Here is a 26,476-nt window from a genome sequence, read left to right as displayed (position 1 = left end):
CCTTCCGCATCCTACCTTTCGTTTCCTTATTCCTCTCATTGCCAAATGCGACTTTGTACACATCAACTTTTCCATTACGCTTTTCGATCACTAACACTAAGGATTCCACTCGATACGTTTTTCCCAACGACTTTCGGCCGAATCACGACCTTTTGCTTTGAATTGACATGCCAGCATTTTCACGACATGACGATAGATACATGGGACGTTATTCGGGCGAGTTTCGGTTTTCGGGTATTGGCATTCGGATTTTGGGATTCTGGTTTTCATAGAAAGGCGGGAGGGGAATTTTCAGAGAGAAGGCTCATGACGGGTAACTCATAATATTTGTGTTCATACGTTTGAGAAGGGGGGCAATTGATTGTGCCGGGCAACGAGATAAAGAAGGGAAAAGGGAAGGAAGGATGTGCATGGGTTGAGCACAGAAAGCAGAAAAAATAACTAAACGATGCGAATTGTACCTTTGTTCTATGTAACTGACCTTTTTTTTACTACACCTCATTGTCACTTTTATGAGACGAGCTATGCGTGTTGATGATTGATTTTGTTTTATTTGTTTGATGAGTGAAATCATGCTTGTTAAGAGTTTGTGTATGTTGGGGGGATAGCTGATGATGGTGAAGGGAATGGTTTGTATGTGCCGTATGGGCAATTGCATGGTAGGTTAGTCAAAACCTCTTGCATCTTTTCTTTTGATGTTCATTCTAGGTTGAAGCTTTTCGTAGCTTTAGCTTTGGCTTAGGCTGGCCATCGACTATTGTATATTTTCTTACTTTCTTAGGTTGCTGCCTATCTTTATTTTAGTCTTGGTTTGTCTTCTCTGCGTGGGGGCACACTATGTTATTATTATTATTGTGGTTAGACCTGATGATTGCAGAGGTGCTGTGATTTGGGTAAGTTTGGGTAGGTATTGAGGTATTGAGGTAGATGGATACTAGGTAGATAGATATCTCTCTCGAGGGAGGACAAGCACAGCGGAGAGAGATAAAATGGCAAAAGGTGGGAGATGGGGGGCAGGTGGGATGGGGGAGGAGGGAGGTGAACAGTAAGATAGGATAGGATAGGAGGATCGTCCATGGGTGGTGCACAGACTATTATTGTGGGAAGGGAAGAAAAAAAGAAAGAGAGGGAAAGAAAACTTTGATTTGTGTTTGTGTTTGTATTGTAATTGTGATTAGAATTATCATTATCATTATCATTCTTGATGAGTTATTAGTTGCAATTGATGGGGATTTTTTTTTTAATTTGGATTGGATTGGATTGTATATTGTGGTGTACGATATATGTCTGTATGCTTTAGTACTATTGCTACTATGGTAAGAGTGTCTGAAACTTTGTATGAAGATGAGATGGGTGATGTAGATCGGGGGTTAAGTTTGGATGGGTTGGCTCGTTGGATTGGGTTGGATTGGGTTGTTTGGGTTGTTTAGGTTGTTTAATTTGATTGTTTGGGGTGTAGGTGGTTTTGGGTTGGATTAATTGGTTGTTTTATAGAGAAAGTCAATTGAATTGAATTGAAATGGAATGAAATGAAATGAAATGAGGTTTGTGATGATTTTTTCATGGGGGCTTTAATCTTTTGATTGTTGATTGCTTGGAGTTGGGTAGTTGGGTAGTAGGAAGGGAGTGTTGCGAGTTGAGTCTGTGCATTTGGATATATTGATGAATGGATGGATGGATAAGAGGGTTGGGCTCTGCGAAGGGGAGGGAAGGGAAGGTAATGGAATGGAATGGAATGGAAGAAGGTAGGTGATGGTGTGGAAGAAAGTAGGGGTAGGTGGGACGTGGATTTGGATTCTGATGGAGGGTTAAGGTGGATGAATGGCGGGGAGGAGATGAGGAGATGAGAAGGAAAGAAGGGGGGAGAGGGAGGTTGATAAGTTTAGATATTAGAGTATGGTATGGTGTTGTATGGATATAGATATAGATATAGATATAAGATGTGAGTTGATGTTGTGAGCAATGGGTTTATGGTATTCAAAAGTGGACTTTACTGATTGATCTGATGTAGGTAGATCTGTCCATTTTCTTCTCTGGAGCTTAGAGATCAGATATTTGTGGAATATAGGGCTCCTATGTAACCACCAAAATAATACATATACCATGTTTCACACCTCATTCTCTCGTTCTCGCTCCATGCTCCTATCCCTATTCCTCCTCATCCCAAACCCCTTCCAAATCCACATGTACCCTTATCTCCTTCTCCCCATTACCCTCCATATATTCTTCAACTGTTTTTTAACCTCTTCATCTCTGCTAATCCCGTTCTTTCTTTCACCATTGCCATCGTTACCGCCCATCCCACATATATTCTCAAAACCCAACCATATAGACCCCCTTACACCACGGCGTCCTCGCTATCGCTTGTTTCCAAAGCTCTACTATACCATTTGCTTTGCGATTCATTTCTTCTCTGCTATTTTCCCTGCTGGCGGACCCTGGTCCAAGTATCAAAGCTTTTGAGGATGATATGGATGAAGATGAGGATGAGGAAGGTAAAAACTGAGGGTATACATCACAGAATAGTAGATACAATCTCCAAAGCGCACTCGAACTCGCAAGTCCAGAATCCAAGTTTGATTTTGAACCTTTAAGATTTAATGCCGAAACGAATGTTGAATTTATCGTATTGAGATTTGGTGATGCAGATTGAGTGTTCTGAAGATAGTGGTGGATAATGTTGAGGTAGAGGGGTAGGATGTTATGAGTTGAAGAAGTCGAGCTATGCAAAAGATCAGAGAACAAAGTGCTCAGAGTAATCGGGCTCATAAGTTTCGTAATTCCGAGTCCCGGAGATGTGAGGAGGGAAAAGAAAATCGTATTGTTTGGGAATAAGCGTAGCGAGGTGGTGAGTTGTGAATGAAGGGTTTGAGGACGATAGGGGCCAGATTTTGCGTGGTGGTGTAGTAGACGGGCTGTGGATTGGTGGAGGAGAGATAGGGGGTAGGCTAATTGTGGTGAGGTCAAGCGGGAAGAAAGCTGGACGGAGAAGGCGGTGAGAATTTCGAGAGCGGAGGTGATGTTTCCTTGTTGAGGAGACTGGGGCGCGCTTGTGGAGGTGGTGGTTAGGTACTTGAGGAGGGCAAGGAGTTCGGTGTACAGGACTGCGTGTGTAGGATTTTGGGTTGTGAGGAAATGGTCGCGAGCGGAGGAGAGATATTGTTGGGTTTTGAGGAGGGCAGTTGGAGTTATTTCGGTGGGGATGGTTGGTTTGGGAATACCGTGAGGAATGGAGAGGAGGTGCGACAATGCAGTTTCTCTACATCCGATCGAGATGTTTGCCCATATCAGACTCTTCCAGAGGTGGACTGAATCTTTGTTGTCGTTGAGATCTGGCGAAGAGAGCATAGATTGATTCATCCCTAGAGCTGCAGTGTAGATTCCATTTGACATTTCCTGGTTGCCTTTTGACCATTCGATCATAGCGTACGCATTGTAGAGCTTGAGACTGGAGGAATGTTGTTTGATGAGAGTTTTAGCGACCTTCTTGATGGTTGCGGGCTCGTTTATCCATTCAAATGCTAAGTAGTATTCTGCGAAATCTTCTATTGGATATGACTGTGTGAGTTGTTTCAAAGTGTTGCGAACCCACGAATAAGAAATGGGTCCATCATCCTCATTACCGTATACTTCTCGCCATGGCTTGAAGCTACTGAACCAGCCGTTGCTAAACATAGATTCTGGGGCCATTGCAAGAGTCGTTGTAGGAGTTGCGAAGACTGACGAAGCTTTCGTTTCTTCGCTCTCAATCGATTCCTCAGTAGATTTTTCGTGTACTTTTCTTTGACCCATCCAGAATCATAGTCGAGCATCTCATTATATAAGCAAGAATCATGGCTCCAATCCAACCTTGACTCATGATCTTGAGTAGACATAGAAGGCAAATGACAAAACATCAAAAACGCATTCAAGAGAGATCTTCGTAGGTACTCGGCAGATTTTGGCAATAGCAAAAGAAAATTCTCGATATCCGTGAACAGAATGACTCTATAAGGATCGTCTTCCACAGTATCATCCATGGTTCTTGCAGGTACTCTAGAAGCTTTGCTACGAAGAGATTCTGCGATGACCCAGCTTTCAAAGAGGTCTTGGCCATTAAGTGACATCTCTGGTTCATCGGTCTGGACATCTGGAACTGTTGAATCATCTCCTGCTTCTGCAAATCTTTTCCAGCCTAGAGAGCCTGATTCCCCAATTCGTGGAACTTCTGCCTCCCAAAACTCACCGAATAGCTCAATTGTTCTGTTTTCCACTAGCCCTGGCGCCTCATGCTCAGTGCGTATAGACATCGGCCCTTGAAAATTTATCTCCAAGATACCTTGCCAGATTGCCACTGCGAGTTCTGTGAAGCCTGATTCACGGATGAAAAGAGTGGCCCTGAGCACAACATATAGGAGCTGCTCGTAAAGTAATTCCACAGAGCTCCATTCTGGCGCGGCACTGATGCTATTCTTCAAAGAACGAATCCTACCGAGGAATACTTCACGCACATCCTCATATCTAAATGTTGAAAAGTTACTTTGTCTGAAATTTAAGTACTTTTTCCATAAGACGAGACTATTGATGTTGTCACTTGCAATCTGTGCCCATCGCTCAGCTTGAACCTTTATTTCCCAAATCTTTGCACCCTCCGCCATCAGGCCAAGAAGTAGTCGCTCGCGGTCCTGTAGGTAGTGAATCTTGTCCAAAGCCTTTTCGTACATGTGGATTTTGATGTCCGCCGTACTTCTGATCTCTGCATTAGTGATGCGACGACTTTCATCCCCTCCTTTCAGAAGCATATCTTGATGCTCAATCAATGCAAGCCACGCATCTACATCATTTGGGGCATGCTCTATTCGTCTGGATAGCTCTATGTTTTTCTGTTTGATTGAAGACTCAAGTCTCATAGTTCGGCCAGCATCTGACCCTGAGGAATCACTATCTGAAGCATATTGGAAAGCGTTATCCTGGGTTGATTAGACGTTTTAGCTTTCCCTTGTATTGAACGATAATGAGTATCATCATGATCAGATTCGGAATTCGAGCCAAGTTCCAGATCCACTCTCTTTCGCTTTTTACCTCTACTAATCTGCAGTGGAACGAAATCGTCATCGTGCAAGAAAGGTTCCTCGGCCAAAACTTCTGAACGGATTTTCAAAAGGCGAGGTCTGTCTCTCTCCACCTTAGAAAAAATGTATTTCTCTCGATTGTTGAATCTGAAGTCTCTCAAATTTGTAAGCACAATACCCTTATCATCTGAATGATCTCTGTCAATTTTTGTGTCTCGAGGTGCACCAAGAACGCGACCGGCCCCAATTCGATGGAATGGTGGCACACTGTAGCGGTGATTGCTTCCATATATCAGGTTCTTCACATCTCCTTTTCTGTCAACAACATAAATGTCAGAGGCAGTTTCGGACCCCGAGACATCTGGTTCATGTTTGGTGGACACTTCGGTAGAGCTTCTTTGAATTTGTTCCCGATTCAGTGGCCGATGATTATTAGACGAACGGCCATCTCTACTCCGAGATCTACGGCGTGTGCTATATCTTTCATTGTTTTCCCTCTCCCTATTCCTGTGCTTCTCTCGACTCCGTGATCTGTGGCGGGAGTCACGTGTATGTGACTTCTCCTTGCTCCTAGATCTATGGTTCTCTCTACTTCTAGATCTGTGGTGCCGACGATAATTTCTTGGACGTTCTTCTTCCTGGGTATGTTGTCTTGTCGCTAATTTGTGTTTATCCTCCTTTTCGGAGTCAATAACTGCGACAGTGCTAGAAGGTTTTGACCGGAAAGATGCGAATTTGGGAACGGGAGGATTTGCTTCCGTCATGATTACTAGCACGAATTTAATCAATAGGATGGCTACCAATAACTTCAAAGAATATATTCGATGAGGACCGGTTGATTTATTATGATTTTACTAATGGTAATAAAAGGTTATTTGTTTACAATGTTACTGTAAACTTGGAACTTTACTCTTAAAGCGGCAGTATTACCGGGCCGAATATTTATCCGACCAAATTTTTCGATAACGATAGAGCTGGAAATTTTTATTGAGAAGTTTGAATGAAGTAAGCGTCGAGAAATAATATTCTTGAACTTCGACATGCCATAATCTTGTAACATTGTGGTATCGATAATCACACAATGGCTTCTTCACTTAAAGCACAATTGGCGCAGATTGCGACCAACTCAACCAATTCATTAAATCTCAAGGCGCAAAAGGCTGCGCATTCAAAGTCTCTGATTTTTGAACCTAGAGTAGCGGCATCACAAAGTTTCGACACACTCTACCCATTATGTCACGAAGGATTTCAAGAACTATGTCTACTCGACGGTCGGTTCCTCGAGTTCCAGAAGACAATCTTCAGCGAACAAAGTCAGACGGTGGATCGTACACAGCTGCCAGTGGCAGAGATTTCCGAATTAGACAAACGGCTGGAAGCATTCTTGGGATTGGTCGGTGGCCGTCTACGTCTGAATCCAGCAATCAAAGCAGTTGAATGGTTGGTGAGAAGATTCAGGTATGCCTCTCGAATTCCAACCTTTTTGTTCTCGGAACTAATTCATGTAGAATTCACGAGTACAATACATCTTTTTTCTTGACAACTTTCTTACCATACCATACCCTACCTATATTTACCACACTCCTTTCCTTAATACCATCGAAGATTCCGGCAGAATATCAATTTTTAGCACCATATATTCGATCCTTGACCCAACCACAAAGAAGGCCAATTGTCACAGCTGCGACTGATAGCACTATTTTCGCCTCGACACTCAATGCATATGTTTTGCGTATATGTAAAGCTAGGCAGCATTATCCTGCTCTTCTAGCTTTTTGGGCTGGTATCATGACTGAGGCTACGAGTAACATGCTGGACAAGGCTCGCTCTGGGAGAAGAGGAGTTCAACAACAAAACGAGCAGGATGTGATAATGAGATTGCTACCAACTCTCAACGAAGGTCTTTCGATGCAAAAGGTCCCGGACTTGCGAATTGGATGTTACATGATCTTGTCAATCTTAGCTTCCAAAGGAGGATTGGACGACAAACTCCTGACAGCAATGATGGAAGCATTGGTTCTTGGTTGGACTAGCGAAACCGTTCGTCCTGGACTGGTCTGTCTTTCAATTTTGGCACAACACAGGGGCGCAAAGCAAATCACAAGACGTGTAACCAAAGAGCTGCTCAAGGTTCCGGATCTTGCAACTCAATTGATCGAATTAGGAAAAGAGCGACGAATCGACCGACTTTCCAATGGACTATGTCTTTCCCTTGTTGACAGAATAAGTAAAAGCGGAGAGGTTCAAGGTCTTCCAACCATCGAAAAGATTGTGGAACATGGTCTTCTTAGCGATGCGCAAACTTCTGTGGTTGTGAAGCATCTACTGCTGGTGGCGCATCGTGTTGATGATGCTACAGATTCCGAGAAGAACACTCGAGCGCATCTCGCATCATCTCTTGTTGCGCTAACACAACTTTCTGGTCACGTAGGGACTGTTATTCAAGGTGCATTAAAAGAGACGGATGTTGATATGGATGAATTAGAGCTGAAGCTCTCCACCACAATTAGGCGAATAGAAGCAGCAAAAGAGGCAGATGAAGATGTGGTAATGGGAGATGATGATACGAAAACAGAATCTCGACCCGATTTCCGACAACTAATTGAAAAGCTTCCACAAAGCAGTGATAAGGAGACCTCGTTCTTAGCGCATGGTGCTTCCCGCATCTACCAAGATTTGTGTCAAGCATTTTTGGTCGCCGCAGTTAATGCCGGCGACTTGGATGTATTTGATGAGCTACCTATCATGAATCGCGCAAGTGCCCTGGAAAAAACTCTATATCTCACATTTTATATTAGGATTTGGTGCGGCCCTTATCCGGTCATGGCCCGAGTTTCTGCACTTCACTTGGTTGCTCGATACTTATCAGGACATGACAATGCAAGCGTGGATATCCAAGGAATCATACCATATGTGATTTCAGCGCTGGCGGATCCTGCGCCTAAGGTTCGTCGTGCCGCAGCAGAGCTAATCCTCAAAATTGAGACGTTTTACCCGGCTGGCGCAATCACAAAGAAAGCTTCTAGCTCCCGACAACAATGGGCATTCGACGATATCTATGGCCCAGGTGAAGAAACTCGAGAGACGAAATGGTTGTCAATTGATAACGCTACTCGTCTTTTGAGAGAGGTTTTAGTTCCAGCTTTAGAAGAATGTGTTCTCGATAAAACCCACATTGAGTCTGTAGTGGAACAGTCTTTGAATAGTCCTCGTGCTTCTGCAGAGTCCAACAAGAAGAATGAAGTACGCTTGACTCAAACTACGCGCGCCTCGATTTTGTCATTCCTATCCAGTCACGTCATTCACACACCTGTATATCCGGTCAAACTCAGACTTCTTGTCATTCTCAATCACGTTCGTAGCATTGCTAGCACTACTAGAACCAAAGTTCTACTTCCAGTACTTGAACAATGGGCATCCCTCAGTCCAGAAGTAGCATTGCAACACTCGAAAGATGAACAATTTGCCATGGCAGACTTCGATAAACAAGCAGCTGCGACCGTTGTGGCTAATGACAAAGAAGGCTTGCAATTCTTCACTCAAATTGTTCACGGCGAAATTGCTTCGGGCCGCCCTACCCTTCTTGAGGCCGTATTTGCAAGACTGCGTGAGATGTGGACGTCTTTGAAGGGTGATGTGCAGCTGCAGACAGCTCAAATGTTGATGGACGCTTCCCAATCTTCATCTGAGGGATCTATCAAATCAGCGGAAGAAGCTTTAGAACTCCTGCGAAACGCTCCTCTTTCAACAGAAATTCTTCTTTCTTTCCTCGATCAATTGCCCACGACGGCGAAACTTACAGATGCTCCACCTGCAAGTAAAAAACGGCGTACTAGCCACGGCGAAGTTGCTAGAACTTCTTTACAGGACCCCAAACAACTTGCGGCTGCTATACGCCAAGTTACATTTGTTTTGCAACTCATCGATACTTCTGATCCAGGAAACCATCCAGAACTTCTCAAGGGTCTTTTTAACACCTTGGCAGAACTTCAGCACTTCAAGGTTCAAGTTTCATCCGAACTTGCATATCTCCAAGATTTAGTTTTGAATAGCCTACTATCAATTCTGAAAGCACACAAGGCCAACCCAGACATGGAGTTAGACCATTCTGATATCCGAGCCGATTTACTTGTCGATTGCGTCCAGAAAACAGCCAGTCCACAGGTACAGAACGGTGCTTTATTGATGATTGCTGCACTTGCAGACATCGCACCAGAAGTTGTGCTCCACAGTGTTATGCCCATCTTTACCTTTATGGGAAGCTCAGTACTAAGACAGAATGATGATTATTCTGCACATGTCATTAGTCAAACCATTCGTGAGGTCATTCCACCTCTTATCACCTCGCTTCGAAAAGACAAAGGCAACCCCGTTACAGGGGCTGCTGAGTTGCTCTTGAGCTTTGTTGCGGCGTATGAGCATATTCCTGTGCACCGTAGAAAGGGATTGTTTATTTCTTTGGTCCAAACTCTCGGAGCAGAAGATTTCCTATTCGCGTTATTAATCATGTTGGTGGATAAATATGGTGTCAGCGATGATATTAAATCCTTCTCTGCGGAGCTGACCAATGCATTCAGCGTGGAGGTTCAACTTCAGTCTGCAATTAAATACCTCGAGCTGATTGATGATCTCTTGGCTCCCCAGCCAACATTTTCGCTGATTCTACTGGGAGCTCACGAGAAGATTGACCCACAACGTGCAGCTCTCCATGAACTCACGCTTCTTCCGCACATACTCTCGCAACGACGATTGATTACACAAACTGCAAAACTTCTTGATCGAGACGATATGGACGCTGCTAGAATTCGCGAGCTCTACTCCACTTTACTGGAAAACTTGTTGGTCTTGACAGAATCCCTAAAAGACAAGAAGGCAATGCACAATACTTGTGGAGACATTCTAGAAAGTATTTTGGGTCTCCTTTCCACAAGCGAATTTGTCAAATCAGTCGAAGGACTCTTGGATAGACCTAATGAGGACTTGCGACGAAAGATTTTGCGCTCTTTACAGGTTCGCATCGACCAGGAAAGCGCATCAGATGCCGTTTCAAGAGTTGCAATGCTTGGGTTCTTACCCCAGCTTACCTCAATCATTCGAGAGTCTACTGACATGCCTTATAAGCGTACTGCTGTGGCTTGTGTTGAGAAAATCTCAGAGAAATATGGAAAAAAGGATCTCGAAGCTGTGTCTGCAGCAGCAGAAACCATTGCAAGTAATCATTGCTTGGGCCAGAGTGATGCTGGCTTGCAAATTATGGCTCTTCTGTCCTTAGCTTCTTTGGTAAAGATTTTGCGAGAAGGTATAGTTTCTGTGTTGCCTGTTGCCATTCCAAAGGCTTTGGAGTACATCAAATCAAGCATCGAAGACACTGTTGAGGCTCAGAAACTCCACAACGCTGGATACACTTTTATAAGCGCTCTCGTACAACACCTTCCATACATGATTACAGGCGGATATCTCGATACCCTTTTTTCAATCTCGAACAACTCAGCAGAGGCTGAGCTCGAAGACGAGGCAGATGAAATCAGAGAAAATTGTCTTCACTTGGCTGCAAAGCGTGTGGATGCTAAGAGTATGTTCGTTGCCTTGGAGAAGAACTGGGCGCAAGCAGTAACGGCAGGAACTTGGGTAAATCTTCCATTACTGTTCTTAGAAGTTTTATGAATACTTACTAATTTAAATAGGCTATCCGTGAGCAACTTGAGATGCTTAGCATGTCAATCAAAGCTCATCCAAAGAGTGTTGTCTCCAAACATTCCACTGTACTTGCAAAGATATTCCAAAACGCGTTCGATCTTCGAAGACACTTGTCTAACGCGGATGATTATGACCAAGGCGACGAGACTATTTCAGAAATAGAAGGACAGGTGAACGAAGTCGCTTTAGAGATGATCTACAAGTTCAACGATTCGACATTTAGACCTATATTCTCCAACCTGGTTGAATGGGCGTCAACATCATTGCCCAAGAAAGATAAGTCTGGCAGAAACCTGCGTTTGCAGAGTGTTTACGGGTTTATGGCCGTTTTCTTTGGCAACCTCAAGTCAATCGTCACAAGCTATGCCACGTACTTGCTTGATAATGCCGTATTGGTCTTGAAAGAGACCGATATTAAGAATGACGCTTCGAGAGAATTATGGACAAGAGTTCTTCGAGCTTTGATACCATGTTTCGAGCACGACCTTGATGACTTTTGGCAATCTCCAGCTCATTTCAAGGCAATCGCTCATGTCTTGTGTGATCAATTTGGGAACGCCTCCGGATTACCTTTGATCGATGAACTTGTTCCCGCTATCGTTGAACTTGCTGCTGCCGCTGATTCGTCGGATCATCATAAGGAACTCAACGGGATGATCTTAAAGCATTTCCGCTCAGAAGTATCTAGTGTTAGACTCGCAGCAGTCAAGTGCGAGCAAGCGTTGACGGATAGATTGGGAGAGGAATGGTTGGCTATGTTACCAGAAATGTTGCCATTCATTAGTGAGCTCCAAGAGGATGATGATGAGATAGTAGAGAAGGAGACGAATCGCTGGATTGTTAAGATCGAGGGGGTGTTGGGAGAGAGTCTGGACTCCATGCTTCAATAAATGTAGATATACCTGAACAAAAATAACGGAGTTATCTTGGAGCTCAAATAGTTTATTTAGTTGAGTTTTAATGAATGGATAATCATACCTGATGACAACATTTTAATCTTACATTGTTACCATTGATGAAGTGGATGCCTTTTCACCATTGCTGGATGATGAAGTGATTGGTTTAGTCGATGTCACGTGTAGGCGCGTATCAAAAATTACGCGACAAAACACGAATCTTATAACCATCGCGTCTCAGCATTTACCCTGCTTTCAACGAATGTCAAAATAAATGTTCAAACCATTCCGGCCTCCACTCTTAAAAAGTGCGCCAAAACCTTCTAAGCCGGTCGATGAGTTCTCAGATATCCAGGTCATATCAGATTCTGAGGAAGAAATTCTGACTAAACCGGTGGCAAAGAAGAGGGCGGCTTCTGATTCACAATGTTGAAGAGGCTCCAAAATTAAAGCTCCGATTGCATCTTCGGCTGCCAATGCGCCTCGAAAACCTTTGATGGTTGTAAAGAATCCTGTCGAAGCAACTCAAGCCTCTACTTCATCAGAAAATCCAACCAGCATTGACGGATACTATTTGGTATTATGGTGAGTGTTTGCCCTCCCCTCCCCCCTTCTGCTCCGAAATCATATTAATGAGTTCCACAGGCGCAAATTCACAATGAAGAAACATAAGACCTGGAATGGGGATGGAGTACTCGCAGTCACCGGAGGGTACGCTCGACTTCAAAATATTGATGGCAGAGACATGGGTCGCTGCATGTATAATGAGCCTTTGTTACCCGGCAGTACATTGAGCATTGGAGGGAAGGATGTTGAGATTGATGCAGCCATTACAAAGGCAGATTTCCTTTCTGGCCGACACTTTTTAAATAATGGTGGTAAATCTACTACAGCAGACAGTCACAGCAGTCCAGCCGCACGACCTCCGCCTAATTCAACCCTATCAAATATATCGAAAAACAATTCTACGAGCACACTTGGGAAGAGAAAGGATAGTGGCTTAGGCTCGGCAATTCCTGCCAAAAGTTTTTATGCCTCTGCTCCGAAAAGTGATGCAGTCAAATCCCATTTCAAGAATCCTCTTCTAACAACGACAATCATGCCACAGAACAAAAGCGGTGCGCCAACTCCCCGGCATGATCCCTCTGCACCAGGGGCGATTGTAATGCAGCGGCCCAATCCAAAGTTTGTTGCGAAAGGCAAGCAAGTTGTGGATGTTGTTGTCGATCCCTTCTTGGGTCGCCATCTACGTGATCATCAAAAGGAGGGAGTTAAGTTTTTGTATGAGTGCGTTATGGGCTACCGTTCCTTCAATGGCCAGGGTGCAATCTTAGCTGATGAGATGGGCCTTGGAAAGACACTACAGACAATTGCGCTGTTATGGACGTTATTGAAGCAAAATCCGGAGCACCCACACGAGGGGGGCGTCATAAAGAAGGCCTTGATCGTCTGTCCTGTGACTCTTATCTCTAATTGGAAAGCAGAATTCAACAAGTGGCTCGGTAATGAAAGAATAGGCGTTTTCGTTGCAGATGGATCCAAAAACATTCGACTTACTGATTTCACTCACGGCAAGAGCTATAGCGTCATGATCATCGGATACGAAAAGCTACGCACAGTGCAGGAAGAGTTAAAGAAAGGAGGTGGAATAGATATAGTCGTAGCTGATGAAGGGCATCGCTTGAAGACTGCTGCGAACAAATCGGCGCAGGCAATCAAGAATTTGAATACTGAGAGACGAGTCATTTTATCTGGAACACCCATACAAAATGATTTATCAGAGTTCTTTACAATGGTGGACTTTGTGAACCCCGGTCTTCTCAATGGCTACAATACTTTCAAAAAATGTTTCGAGGCCCCAATCTTGAAAAGCAGACAACCAGGGGCTACAGAGAGCGACATGGAGAAGGGAACGGCCCGAGAAGAGGAGTTGGCGGAGTTGACAAAGTTATTCATATTACGTCGAAACGCCAGCATACTTGCAAAATATTTGAAGCCAAAGATAGAATATGTACTGTTCTGCAAGCCCACTCAAGCTCAGGCTGAGGTATATCAGCATGTTCTAGCCTCTCCGGTATTTGGCAGAGTCCTTGGCAGCTCAGAGGCCTCTCTACAGCTTATCACTATGCTTAAGAAGGTTTGCAACGCTCCGAGCCTCCTTGTCAAAAAGAACGATACAGATACGCCTAGCAATTCAAACGTTGCTCAGCTTTTAGAAAGCATACCTCCCGAGATTCTCAAGAAAAATCCAGTTGTGGCCAGCAGTAAATTCAGAGTTCTAAATCGTATGCTTCTGCGGCTTTCGAAGTCAACTACCGAAAAGATAGTTCTTGTCTCCAACTATACTTCTACTCTGGACCTGCTAATGTCGCACCTTTCGTCATTGAATTTACCTTTTCTGCGCCTTGATGGTAGCACTCCTCAGGCAAAGCGACAGGATCTGGTAAATACGTTCAACAAGACACCTGCATCAAAATATTTTGCCTTTCTCCTTTCAGCTAAATCCGGCGGTGCTGGTATAAACCTAATTGGAGCATCACGCCTCGTATTGTTTGACGTTGACTGGAATCCTGCTACTGACCTTCAAGCCATGGCACGTATCCACCGCGACGGGCAAAAGCGTCCAGTCAAGATATACAGGTTTCTAATGTCGGGAGGTATGGATGAAAAGATATATCAGCGACAAGTTACTAAGATGGGGCTCGCCGACAGTGTCATGGATGGCAAGAAGAACGAAGCAAGTTTTTCAGCCGATGAGTTACGAGATCTCTTTAGATTAGATGTAAATGCGCAATGCCAAACTCACGAGCTCCTGGGTTGTGAATGCGGAGGAGTTGGTCGCGAGGAGCCAGTTTTATCATCATCTGAGATCCCGGAACCCAATAAAGAGATCAGCGCGGGCGAAGAGGATGAAGAAGACGATGATGATGAATTCCCTATCAATCCAGCTTGTTCACTGGTGCCAGCAACTAAAGCAAATGTGGAGGCCCAGCAAAAAATTGCTCTTGAAGCCATTAAAGGAAAACGATCCAAGAAAGGAAAGAAGATGCAAGCGTTAATGGAGTATAGACACATTGATACTTCGATGTTCCACGTTAAATCGGCGGATTCGATTGCAACAGAGGTAAACGACGTAAAACAGTCCCTAGATGACGACGTCTTACTTTCGGTTCTAGAGGATGAAAGATGTAAAGTTTGCTATGTTTTTGCTAAGGAAGGATAGAAATGATATCAAGATAAGTATTTGGGTGGGGATAAACATTGATTTGCATTGCTAGGCGCCATAGGATTGGTTTCAGATCTGGCATACGGGAGTTTGCGCTGGGAATCTTAGATACGTGATGATGCTGATGGTGCTGTCGGTGTCGAACTTCTGGGAAGACTGTAGAATGAAGTCAAGGTGATTAAGAACGGAATTGGCTTGGTGTAAATATTCATCAATATAAATAGCTTAATATATGATAAATAACCCCGATTTACACTTCATGCAGCTCATACTATTATTTCATTGAGGGCCACATCTGGAATGTATAAATAAATCCTTTATAAATCCTTTCTTCGATATCTTTCTCTGTCCAGATTTCACCTGAATTTAAAGTTCGTTTTAAGAGTTTCGATTGGTGGGGAGCTTCAAACTATACCAATCGTAGCTAGCCTCTCTTTCTCCAGTGATGACTGAAGTTCGAGCCACATCTCAAAAGCTCGAGAGCCAAAAAGTCGAAACGTATGATAACACATCTTCTTTCGAAGAACAATCAACTTATAAATTTCTTTCATGTCCTTCCTTCGCTAGATACATTGTCGCAAACAACATTTGGAGGGGAGAGTTGAATTGAAATTCTAATTTGCGTGCAATTTCACTTTAAAAGAAAGGTCTTGAAGGCCAAAAAATAATTTCAAGATGAGTGGAACGGATTATTCCTACGATGAACAGGTATGGAACTTTTGCGCATATAGCACAAGGAGGTCAGCTAACATTTTGCAGGGACAATTTTTCCCTATCTTCGTCGGTACACTCGTTGGAATCGTATCTACAGCTTTGACTTGGGACGTTTTAAGACCCAGATCAGATCCAGGCGCCACAGCGCCCCGAATAAAGACGGATTACAAGCCAGAACATGCGGATCTCATCGATAGTCAAAGGAGGGCACAGAGAAGAAAACAGAGAAAGATAAAACGCATGATTGCCATGGTTGTGGGGTGGGCGATAGTAGCTCTTATGGCATACCAATTTCAAGTTACAGCCAGAACTGTAGCAAAAATCTGGAATCCATATGATATCTTAGATATCAAAGAGGTAATGTGGCTCTAAACATGTCTTTTTGATATTGGCTAATTTCGCAACAGTCCGCTACTGAAAAGGAAATCAAATCACACTACAAAAGACTTTCGTTGAAATTCCACCCTGATAAGATCAGACCTGACCCAGCTAAAAACCAAACAATCGAATCATTGAACGACTACTTCGTAGAGCTTACAAAGGCATACAAGGCACTTACTGATGAGGAGATCCGAAACAACTATATACAATTTGGACATCCTGATGGCAAACAGAGCTTTAGCATCGGAATTGCTTTGCCCACCTGGATCGTCTCTGAAGGAAACGGAAAATACGTCGTACTTGTCTATGCGCTTCTTTTGGGAGTTTTACTTCCTTACCTTGTCGGAACCTGGTGGTATGGCACTCAGCGCATGTCAAAAGAGAAGGTCTTGATTGAAAGTGCCAACAACTTGTTCCAAGAATATCAAGAGAGCATTACCGAGGGTGGAATTGTTGGTGCTTTAAGCAGTGGTGTTGAATACAAGAAAATTTTGAAAGGCCACAAAGCTGATTCGGGACTTGGCAAATTGGAATCAAGGGTTCTTGCAGAAGGAGATGGAATCACTGCTGCAGCGGGCTTGTCAGCCAAGGACAAAACAAAGCTAGAGGATTTAGATGGCGGTGCCCGACGAAAGGCTCTTGCATTACTATGGGCATACTTGGGCCGAACTGAACTTGAAGACTCTGAACTCAACAAGGCAAAATACGAAGTTGCTCCTATCGCTCATGACCTCAACAATGCATTCACAGCTATCACTCTCGCTTTCACAACTACTGGCCCTATTCTTGCATCATACGCGACTGCTCAAAACATCGTTCAAGCTTTACCACCGAATGCCTCGCCCCTTCTTCAATTACCATATATTACCCCAGCTATCGCAAAGGCAATTGAAGGCGACTCCAAAACTCATTTGACCCTTCAGCAATATATGGCACTACCAAACGCATACCGAAAGAAGTTGAGTGTTGGAAATGGGCTTCTCACAGAAGCTCAATATAAAACGGCCATGTCTACTGCAAAGCAACTTCCTCGTTTACAGGTTGAGAAGGCATTCTTCAAGGTTACAGGCGAAAAGTTTATCACCCCTAGCTCATTGGTATCCTTTGTTGTCAAAGGGCGATTTATCCCTCCTGGAAGCGAGAACGTTCCTAAGGTTAACGAACTCGATTTGGAAGATATTGACCCAGACGAGGATGATCTTGATGCCATCCTTGGCCGCGCGAAGAAGTCTGCCAAGGGCGAAAAGGCCGAAAATAAGCAGATCTTCCCACCTCTTGCATTCGCCCCCTACTTTACACGTGACCATTCGCCAAAATGGCATGTTTTCCTCACCGATAGCAAGCAAGGCAAGATTGCGGTACCACCTTTCACATTCTTTGCCTTCGACAAACCCATATTTGATGAAAGTGGAAAACCTACTTTCAATATGCAAACGCTTAAGGCACAGTTCCAGGCTCCCCCACAACCCGGAAGCTACACCTTCGTCATGCATCTCATCTGTGATTCATATGTTGGATTTGATACCAAGCTTGAAGCTACACTTGTCGTGGAAGATGCAAGCAAGGCTATGGAAATCGATGCAGAGGACGATATCAGTGAACCGGATGAAGGTATGTTAAAATCTCAGTATTATCATTTTTTAATTGAGTTCGTACTAACAAAATCTATAATAGATTCCCTAGCAGGACAGATGCAAGCCATGAAAACTGGTGTCCCGCCACCCAAAAAGAAGAAGCAGGTAGCTCGAGACTCGAGTGATGAGGATAGCAACACCGAAGAAGAAGTTGATGAACAGAGTGAAACGGATACAGATACAGATACTGATGGGGAATAATGAGTCACGCTTCTAAATCTATATCATGAATTCATTCTGAAGCGGATTTCCAACACTTACTCTTTTACGCTTATCTGACTGATTCTCTTGGGTGTTCGGGATTATTTCTTTATTGGGGGAAACTTTATCTTGTGTACTTGTACAAAATAGGCGTGATGAGCATTTTGGGTTGGCGTTGTATGTTATACACATAGCTTGTTGTGTGCGACTGTAGCTTTGCTTGGAGTAGAGCAGAACAGAAATGCAATGAATTGAATTGGAAATTCCGATTATGAAAGAATGAATACATTTAACCTTCTTATGTTCATTCCAAGCACATCATCCATTTACATCCTTAAAATATATGTAAACCCATTTGTCTCTAGTGTTTTCATAGTGCAAATGATGTGAAGCATAAGATGAAAGTGACACAATTGAAATTAGTCTACATGAATATTTCGACGCGTGATTCAATCCTTTCCTTTTCCTTCTTTCCTTGCTTTCTGGCACCAATACCAGCATCAAATGCAGATCCAGATGAGGATTCAAGACTCCAAACTCCTACACGCCGATCTAGAACTCCCATCTTGGCGCTCCTTTTCTTCTTCCTATATAAAGACGAAAAGAAAGGGGGTTTAAATGAAGTACAGCTATCACAACTCTACCAATCCATCTCTCACCATCCCAGTTCCAATCCAAACTACCCCCAGCTCATAATCCCCCTAACAAATCCTCACACCACAAATATCCACTCCCCTCCCTTCAATCTTTGCCTTCCTCCCAAAATATTCTCTTACGATTTCCTCTACAAACGTATAGTCGCCTGCGCTCCATACATCGAGACCCATGCGTTCCATATCTGCACTACTGATGTATACACAGCTCAGTCCATCTCCTTCTTCTTCCTCCTCTTCTAAAGAGGAATTGTCGGTTGCGTCTCCTCCTCTACCGCCACCACCAGAATTGTTGCGATTTCCTCTATTGATTAATGGCGAAGAAGAACTGTGTGAATGTATTTGATCATCTTCTCTTTCATCGTCCGAATCACTCGCATCAATAATATCACTCAAGCACGTAAGGATCTGCGTAGTAAAACGATGGAAATAGGCAATGATACCCATCTCCGTTTCCGCCGTCATCATCCCACTCGCATTGAAACCTAACGGGGTAGGGAACGGATTTGGCGTGTGAGGAGAGGATAGAAGTGCCGAATCAGCTTCCCATTCTTCTTGAGAATGGAGGCGCTGTTCGCCCGCTGAAGCCCACCATATGAATCCGGAATATGCGAGCGCAGCCCAAGAGACGGGCTCAATGATAGAGTCTGTATCGGAGATATCGAGATTGGGATCGTCTCGGGGAGGAAGAGTAGCAGTAGAGGTGTCAAGGGTGGTAGGGGAGGGAAATTGCTCGAAATAGGAGGTGGTGGATGCGCGGCGCGAGGTGCTTATGTCTGGAGAGGCGGGCTGGGGGGTTCGGGATAGACCCCACCGGAGGGCTTTGTAACGGCGTAGATCACGTTGGGTGGCTTTTAGTTCGATGCCGCCAGGCGATAATTCGATTTTGGGCCAGACTTTTGCGGTGGATGTGGAGGCGTGGGGTGGTGGCATGGTTATGAGGATATCGTAGAGATGGGTTTTGGTAGCAAGAATACTGTCGGTTGTACACGCTATCCAACCACAGCCAGGCTCATCGCGCCCTTCAGTCTGAACGGTATCTTCGGAGGCGGCTCTTCGTTTCGAGGCTTTGAGGTCATCTTCGAGGAGGGGTATATCGTGAACACCGATTGAGAAAAGGGGTCGAAGTCTTTGTGGTGGTGCAGTTGGTTCTAGTAGATCGCTGACTGCAAGTGGGATATTTGATAGAATGGATATGTCATACACTGTTTGACATTAGTTGACGTAAGAACTGCATAGAAAGGCTTTCTAACCAAAATCGCATGTCTCATGTACAGGCGCATGCGCACTGATCAAAATCCTCCTCCGTAAAAGTGCAGCTCTATGTATTGGGAATATCATAGGGCCAAATGTGTCCAAGAGTCTTGGTAAGCTCCAAGCAGGGTGATATACCGACAATGTGTGTCCAGGGGGTATTAAAGCTGTGCCATCGGAAGCTGAACGATCTCTATTGTGACCTTTTGCTTTCGGTGGTGTATTCCGAGCTTTGGATCTAGCACTTGACGGAGAATCTAGTGGTGAGTCGGTGTCTTTACTTTTCCCCAGATCATCGCCTTTGTGACTCTCCCAAAATCCCTCAAGTCGCTCCGTCTTGCTCTCGTCAAGTATAAGCTCGCTGAAAAGAGCGTCAGCAGGTATCACATCAATTGGTCGCGGAGTCATACCTTGCGAGATCCTTCAAGCTCTCAGCATGCTTCCAGCTCCTGCCCAACCTTCCATAACTCAAAGGCACCATGATACCTACAGCAATCATCCTCGCATTCCTCGAACTTTTATCCGCAGGCGCGTTGACGAATGCGCTGAGTCCTGCATAATTATCATGGGTGAAGTATATAAGATCCTCTTCCACTGTATGTAAGCCCGACGGCAGACTCCTATATTCAACCACTCCATCTAATTCAATGCCTGGTAATGAACGTTTCCATCCAATTGTATAGCCAGCCTTGATATCGAAATATATCATGAATAGTGCCGAGAGGGGTGGGAGATCGGCAGTGATGTTACTAATTTCGATGTTCAATGGATCTTCTCCTCGACGTTGGGCTGCCATCGCATATCCAAAGAAATGGGATTTATGTGTGAGGAATGAATATAGATATGCCCTCGATTGAGGGTAAAGATATCTTGAGAAATATGGATGTTGTGCTGTGCATTATTCGACAGTAACTCTTAGGTAGAATGACGATGTTTGGGATGTTTGGGGTTTAATTGTGGGTGATGAATAAACCCTTGTCCTTGTTCATTTTAAGTTTGAGCTTGCATGTTACACGTAGGACTCCAGAATGAAAGGGAACATCACATTCATCACATTCATCACATTACATCGAGGTAATCGTGGAGAAATCTCAAACATAGATCGAAAATAGAGTCACGTAAATATCCGCACTTTGTATGGCCACATTTTCTTATCTACAACGATATTCATCTTTCTAGTAATGCGGGCTTAGGTGTATTCAAGCATCTGAGGGATGTCCATGTATATCTTTATCATATGAGGATATATTGCAATATCACAGGTCAACGGCGTCGATCACTATTGGTGAATAACTCCCTGGTCGAATCTCTACCCCTCTCTCTACTCATGAACCTGACTCATATACAGACGACTATCATCTGAAGTGCAGTAGTATGAGAAGATCTTACCCTACATAGGTAGCCTTTCCAATATCATGTACCTCCAGCTACCTACGTAGGTGAACATAGAAGCACTTGGAGATCAAGGCCATTATTAGTTGCAAGTTTCCTCAAGTTTATACTTTATACTGCTTCGCGGTTGTATTGGAGCAGAGCTACATGTCCTTGATAGATTCATGATGTTCAGCTATCTTCCTTTCTTGTCCTCGTCGTGTTGAATGACATTGTTTAATCAATCGACTGTTCTTTTCTTTGAGATCACCTCTGAATATAGCTGAGATCACGTTTTTCCAAAGCTACAACACGGTTTAAAAAACAAGTTACAGTATTGTATATCAACTTCATCTTTGGCAGCTCAATTACATGCTTTGGCATGTGCAGATGAAGACCATGTATGAATGTTATGTTTCATTATGTATACATCATGTACCGTCTTCATTGTTGCCATAGCAATCTTTTAAATCATGCCCCCATCCATGGGAGTTGTGATCTCGAATCTGCTCGAAGGTCAAAAAGACGCGGGGGCTGTGCCGTTTCTTGTTTGTCCTTTTGTTTAGAACAATCACGCCAGAACGTTCTGTTGTCGCCATCTTCAAGTTAGTACCCTTCTCGGTAAATTAAAGCACCTTCATAACATGGCATAGCACAAGGACAGTAGAAGATACACACCTTGATAGTTCTCATCCCAATTATCAACAACATCCAGATTCACTTTCCACATCAAGATCACCACGTACCAAATTCGAGAGCATGTGGGTAACACCTGCGATCTGATCTCTTTCAAATCAAGCGCGCCTCGAGAGTGAATTGAAGTCTGCAAATAATTTCACATATCAGGTCTCTGTTATCTTCCTTTTGCAACAATCTTCTTCCGATCTGTCTTCTTTACGCATATTTCAACAACAAGAATTCGAATATCTACAACAGAAAGCTGCAAAGGTTTTAACGCTATAACTCCTACAATGGCAGGTGAAATGCTTCATTCACTTAGTCCAAAGTCGATCAAAAGAGGAATCTTACAGAACCTCCAAAAGTTGTCTGTTGTGAGTTTTTTCCACCCCCTTCCCCCTCCCCCCTTCTTCCCCTTCAAAGGTACCACCAGAAAATGCTCGGATGCTTCATATCCTTGCGAATCTCGGCCAGGTCTTCCAAAATTACAGCAGTGATTGCAAATCAAACCAGAAATGATATCAAGATTGTCGATGTTGTGGTCCAAAACTGTATTACTACCATCAATTCCTGTATCCCACAAACCACAAACATTTCTAATTATTATTCTAGCGAAAGCAAACAACAAATTCGCCACTACCAAATGATGGCTCGAACTTCATCATAGCACCAGCAACATTCCCGCTCACTGATGATTATCATGATTACTTAAGCTTCACCATGGGTAGAGAATCAATCTATGCTTCGGCAGCTAATATTATGGGCAATAAATCAATCTATGCTTCAACAGTCGACACCATTGACACTCCACCTTTAACACCTCCAATTTCTGAATCGCCAATTTCTGATTCACCACTTCCCGGAACTCCAGTCCTAGAACTTCAGCAATTATCTTGGCCCTTACCAGAAACCCTCCCAAGAATGTTCCTCCGCTCCTCAACCCTGACAACCTTCAGCCTTTTCCCCTTTCTCCCTAAAGAATTGCGCGTCAAAATCTGGAAATTTGCGGCCTGCCACCCCCGCATTGTACACCTCACCTATGACCACCCAACAGAGTCACTCGTTTCGCTTAGCCCCATTCCTGTACTTCTCTCTACCTGCGGCGAAGCGCGCGATGAACTCCTCCCTCTCTTCAAACAGTTGGCTCTCCCTCCCTCAGCATGTGGAGCTAAAATTTACGTAGATCTCGATGTCGATACTGTTTATATTCGACGAGCTGGAACTTCGATTGAAGACGTGAGTCCTTATACTAGTAATTTCACGACTACCAAGGCGATCTTTGGGGCCAATGATTCGGCGGCTCGTCATCCATTGAGTGATGTTAAGCATCTTGCAATCGATTCTTCACTTATTGATTCACCAATCGAACTTCGTCTTCTCTGGGGTGATTGGAATCATCGTTCTAAGCCCTCGGATTTAAAACTAAGGGAGCTAGAAACCCTTAAAATTGTTTATGCGCCCATTTCTAAAAGACCTGAGTTGAGAAGGATTCGAGGACATCCGCAGATTAGTTGCGATTGGGAGAATAATGGTGTTGAGAGTTTCACCATCTTATCAAGAGAAGACAGATGGGAGCGTCGTCATTATTCTATTAATTACGGAGGATGGATGACAGAACCTTCCTTTTCTCCTCGAGTCTTCAATTATAGACAAGGAGTCTTTGTGCACCAGGACCCGGACTTCTTGAGCAGAGTTCATGTTTGCGATAATGATGGGGAAGGAATGGGAGAGAAGTATTTCGACTGTCCGGGTTGTCATGAATACATGAGTTTGGGCGCGTATAGAGCGTATATGAATATGATGGAACGCGATGTTGTGGGTTGGAAAAAACCAGAGTTTGATGGAGTTGTGTATGAGAGGGAGACGGAGAGAGATATGGAGTATTATTCGTGGGGTTGATGTTAATGTTGATTCTGTTTTAGGATTTGAGAGAGAGCAAGGGGGGGTGGCTTTGAGGACGAGGATTGGGACTTGGGACGATGGCTGTGGACTGATATTAGGGATACAAGGACTTCGACGGTTTGTAAGATTATATTGTCTTTTGCGGATTTTCACTTGTTGCACAAAAGTTTCATTGACAAAGGATTTGATAGACGGATCGATAGAGAGAGAGAGAGAGAGAGAGAGAGAGAGACTCATGAATTGATTCTCCGTACGATTTACGACTTTACGAAAACATAGGCGTTGGAGCGAGGATACTTCAACTGTTTATACATATTACACATGTTACATATGTATAGATGGAACGATTTGCGCTTTCACCCCTACACTTACTACGGAATTACAAATCACGATAGTGCAGGAAATTCTGCAGGTTCCAGGAGGATATACAAGATGTATCTTACCTAGAGACAGAGAGAGAGGTTCATAGGATACAGAGAAAATGTAATGGTTAATTCTGCTGCTTGCAGCAAGATAGTGAGGGAATTCATATTCTTGGTGTACATAGCTCTTTCCATAGAAGAATGCATTGGGTTTCATTACTTACTTTTTGTATGCTGGTGTGTTGCTGATGTTTGGCATTTGTTTTGTTATGAGTGTCATTTGGTACGGTGATATGAGAGATGGTGATTTATGTTTTGATCATCTTGATATTATGGGATGAAGGAAGAGTTTTTTAGTGAATACTGAATGATAGTGTCTTAGATGACTTATCTTTCATCTCATCAGCGCTTGGAAAAATTTAGAATGGCTTTGTTGGATTTGCTTGCTCATTCTATGGTGCACACAGAGGGAGTCCTTTTACTTTCCAGACAGCCTTTGTTGCTTTCCCATATCTCAGAGCGCAGTTCTTCAAAGATAGAGCGCTTAAGTCTTTTACCACCCGGTAATCAATGAGACGAGAATGATAGAACTTGATTTGGAAATAGTAATATCCGCACCCCAAGAGCCGGTCGATGAATAGTATACGTAATGGCAATAACCGTGATAGATAGATAGATATCATTCCCAGAAACTTACCCATAACTACTTTCCGAGCAAGATTATCTTTCGAGACAAGAATAGAGCGATCGTTATCTACTGTGCATTATTCAAGTAAAGTCACTAGCTTGAAGCTTCATTGTCGTACAGTTTGGTGTGACCTCATGGGCTGGCTTATATTTATCCCTCAAGCTCGTAGAGTACACACTTGAAGATATCGAAGATAAAGAAAGGATTGGCAAGATTATATAGCTTAGGTAGATTGAGGCAGGCTCCTTCTGGAGAGCTGGAGGGGTATGATAGGGAGGTATCTGATTTGTACCGGTTTCAAATGTGTTAATAGTACTTCTGGAATCGACAATCATTGCCTGACATGATTTGATTGTTTGATAAAGCTGTTGTCGAATAGTGTTTTAAAAGAGGATTGAATACTGTACATAGAATCCGGTGATTTTAATAAAGAGATTTATAGATGAGATTATGAGGAGGATAGTAAGAAATATGTGGAACTTCAGTATTATTTCGTCTGGAATCAAGGATTGATGGTTCATATTTATGTATGATTTCCCCAATTCACTTCTTGCAAACCCGCAAGATAAATAAATCCCACGAGAATACATAGACTTTCCGCTATTCTCAATGCCAATCCGTGAGCGATGAGGTTCCCGAGATCCCCAGTACCTAAATACTTGAAGTCATATATATAACTCGCCCTTGAGCTTTTATCATTATCTCCACGATTTAGCACGCTTAAGTGTTTCACAATTATCTTTTTCAACATCGCTATCGCCAACATGTCTTTCTCATAACAATCTCAACTTAATCTCCATTAGTGTTACAACAATAATATCATAATCCACTTTTCACAAATGAATTTCTTTGGCGACATTCAAGACAACACTGATCATTTCTAACCCTTTCGCTCCTTGCCGGAAACGTTATCTTTGATGATATACCTAAATCTAATCGCCCCTCGCCCCCTCCCCGTAGCTCTCTTCTACCCAGCCGAGCCAGCCCAAGTTCCGCTCGCTACATGTATCACATCCCGCCCCACCTACCACTCTCCACCCCTGTCTGTACTAAGCACATATTATAATATATATTTAAATGTCGGAGTCCTCAACAACAATAGCACAACATCTTTGATGGTCTAACGGTCATGATTTCCGCTTGTCAATAACATTGCAAGTCGCGGGAGACCGGGGTTCGACTCCCCGTCAGAGAGTTCAGCACAGAATTCCTTGAATCTCATGTTCAAATTCTTTTTTGACATTTTCTTGGGATCTCTGTGATCTTTTTTTGTTGTTGTGGCAGTCTTTTTGCTAGCCGAGGCAATTGACACGTGATTGATATATTAATCCGGACCGATATTCGGGGGAGAAATTAAGCCGGGTTTTGATTGATCACCTCAATACTGACACATAATTTTCTATAGAAATTAACCACGAATAAATAATTGTATTTGGTAATGTCAGATAGAAGGTCAGCCTTTTCTCCCCCCCCAAGGATATTCAAGTATGCTCTCATATGCACCTAAGGGAATAATTAGGTCCTTGAAGTGTTTTACTGGTGGTCAAACTTCCTGTTCGCTTGATTGAGACATACATACATCTTTTTCTACGTCTCTCGAGAGTCCAAATGGAACTGAATATGTAGGACTAGGTGCCGCAATTCCCGTTTCTTCTCGTGACTTGGGTGATCGATGGATGGACTGTAGTCACTAGTATTTTTGCATGAAGAAGGACTTACCGAAATGAACTATGCCTAAAGAGCAGAAACTTTCATTTACCTTCATGAA

At 43.5% G+C, this 26,476-nt stretch overlaps 6 protein-coding genes across 6 annotated transcripts; 4 read left to right on the top strand and 2 right to left on the bottom strand.

Moving 5' to 3' along the window:
• Window positions 1–2,313: 2,313 nt before the first annotated feature.
• On the bottom strand, window positions 2,314–5,815 carry EAF02_011427 (uncharacterized protein; the record flags this gene model as incomplete). The annotated part of the gene is made up of 3 exons (XM_038907474.1): window positions 2,314–3,781; window positions 3,850–4,852; window positions 4,909–5,815. 3 exons carry the CDS (start codon window positions 5,813–5,815, stop codon window positions 2,314–2,316), a joined length of 3,378 nt encoding a protein of 1,125 aa, XP_038752696.1.
• Window positions 5,816–6,132: 317 nt separating this feature from the next.
• Window positions 6,133–11,638, top strand: EAF02_011426 (uncharacterized protein; the record flags this gene model as incomplete). The annotated part of the gene is made up of 3 exons (XM_038907473.1): window positions 6,133–6,509; window positions 6,560–10,679; window positions 10,736–11,638. 3 exons carry the CDS (start codon window positions 6,133–6,135, stop codon window positions 11,636–11,638), a joined length of 5,400 nt encoding a protein of 1,799 aa, XP_038752695.1.
• A 502-nt stretch (window positions 11,639–12,140) lies between these two features.
• Window positions 12,141–14,867, top strand: EAF02_011425 (uncharacterized protein; the record flags this gene model as incomplete). The annotated part of the gene is made up of 2 exons (XM_038907472.1): window positions 12,141–12,229; window positions 12,290–14,867. The coding sequence occupies 2 exons, from the start codon at window positions 12,141–12,143 to the stop codon at window positions 14,865–14,867; spliced, it is 2,667 nt and encodes an 888-aa protein (XP_038752694.1).
• Window positions 14,868–15,545: 678 nt separating this feature from the next.
• EAF02_011424 (uncharacterized protein) lies at window positions 15,546–17,800 on the top strand (the record flags this gene model as incomplete). The annotated part of the gene is made up of 4 exons (XM_038907471.1): window positions 15,546–15,578; window positions 15,630–15,941; window positions 15,992–17,576; window positions 17,640–17,800. 4 exons carry the CDS (start codon window positions 15,546–15,548, stop codon window positions 17,798–17,800), a joined length of 2,091 nt encoding a protein of 696 aa, XP_038752693.1.
• A 701-nt stretch (window positions 17,801–18,501) lies between these two features.
• EAF02_011423 (uncharacterized protein) lies at window positions 18,502–20,503 on the bottom strand (the record flags this gene model as incomplete). Its single annotated transcript, XM_038907470.1, has 3 exons — window positions 18,502–19,658; window positions 19,707–20,068; window positions 20,118–20,503. 3 exons carry the CDS (start codon window positions 20,501–20,503, stop codon window positions 18,502–18,504), a joined length of 1,905 nt encoding a protein of 634 aa, XP_038752692.1.
• Window positions 20,504–20,780: 277 nt separating this feature from the next.
• Window positions 20,781–23,910, top strand: EAF02_011422 (uncharacterized protein). The gene is made up of 5 exons (XM_038907469.1): window positions 20,781–20,992; window positions 21,056–21,683; window positions 21,732–22,130; window positions 22,369–23,779; window positions 23,850–23,910. Exons 3-4 carry the CDS (start codon window positions 22,050–22,052, stop codon window positions 23,653–23,655), a joined length of 1,368 nt encoding a protein of 455 aa, XP_038752691.1. The 5' UTR covers window positions 20,781–20,992; window positions 21,056–21,683; window positions 21,732–22,049; the 3' UTR covers window positions 23,656–23,779; window positions 23,850–23,910.
• The last annotated feature ends 2,566 nt before the right edge of the window (window positions 23,911–26,476 follow it).

Source organism: Botrytis sinoallii (assembly GCF_014898435.1).
Source record: "Botrytis sinoallii strain Bc 23 chromosome Unknown BSIN_032, whole genome shotgun sequence".
Taxonomy (NCBI): domain Eukaryota; kingdom Fungi; phylum Ascomycota; class Leotiomycetes; order Helotiales; family Sclerotiniaceae; genus Botrytis; species Botrytis sinoallii.
This window is presented reverse-complemented; position numbering and strand designations above follow the sequence as displayed.

Coding starts and splice junctions, on each gene's coding strand:
- EAF02_011422 (XM_038907469.1), top strand. CDS start 22,050: ATGGCAGGTGAAATGCTTCATTCACTTAGTCCAAAGTCGATCAAAAGA. Junction 22,131..22,368: donor ACCTCCAAAAGTTGTCTGTT/GTGAGTTTTTTC, acceptor TTATTATTCTAG/CGAAAGCAAACAACAAATTC.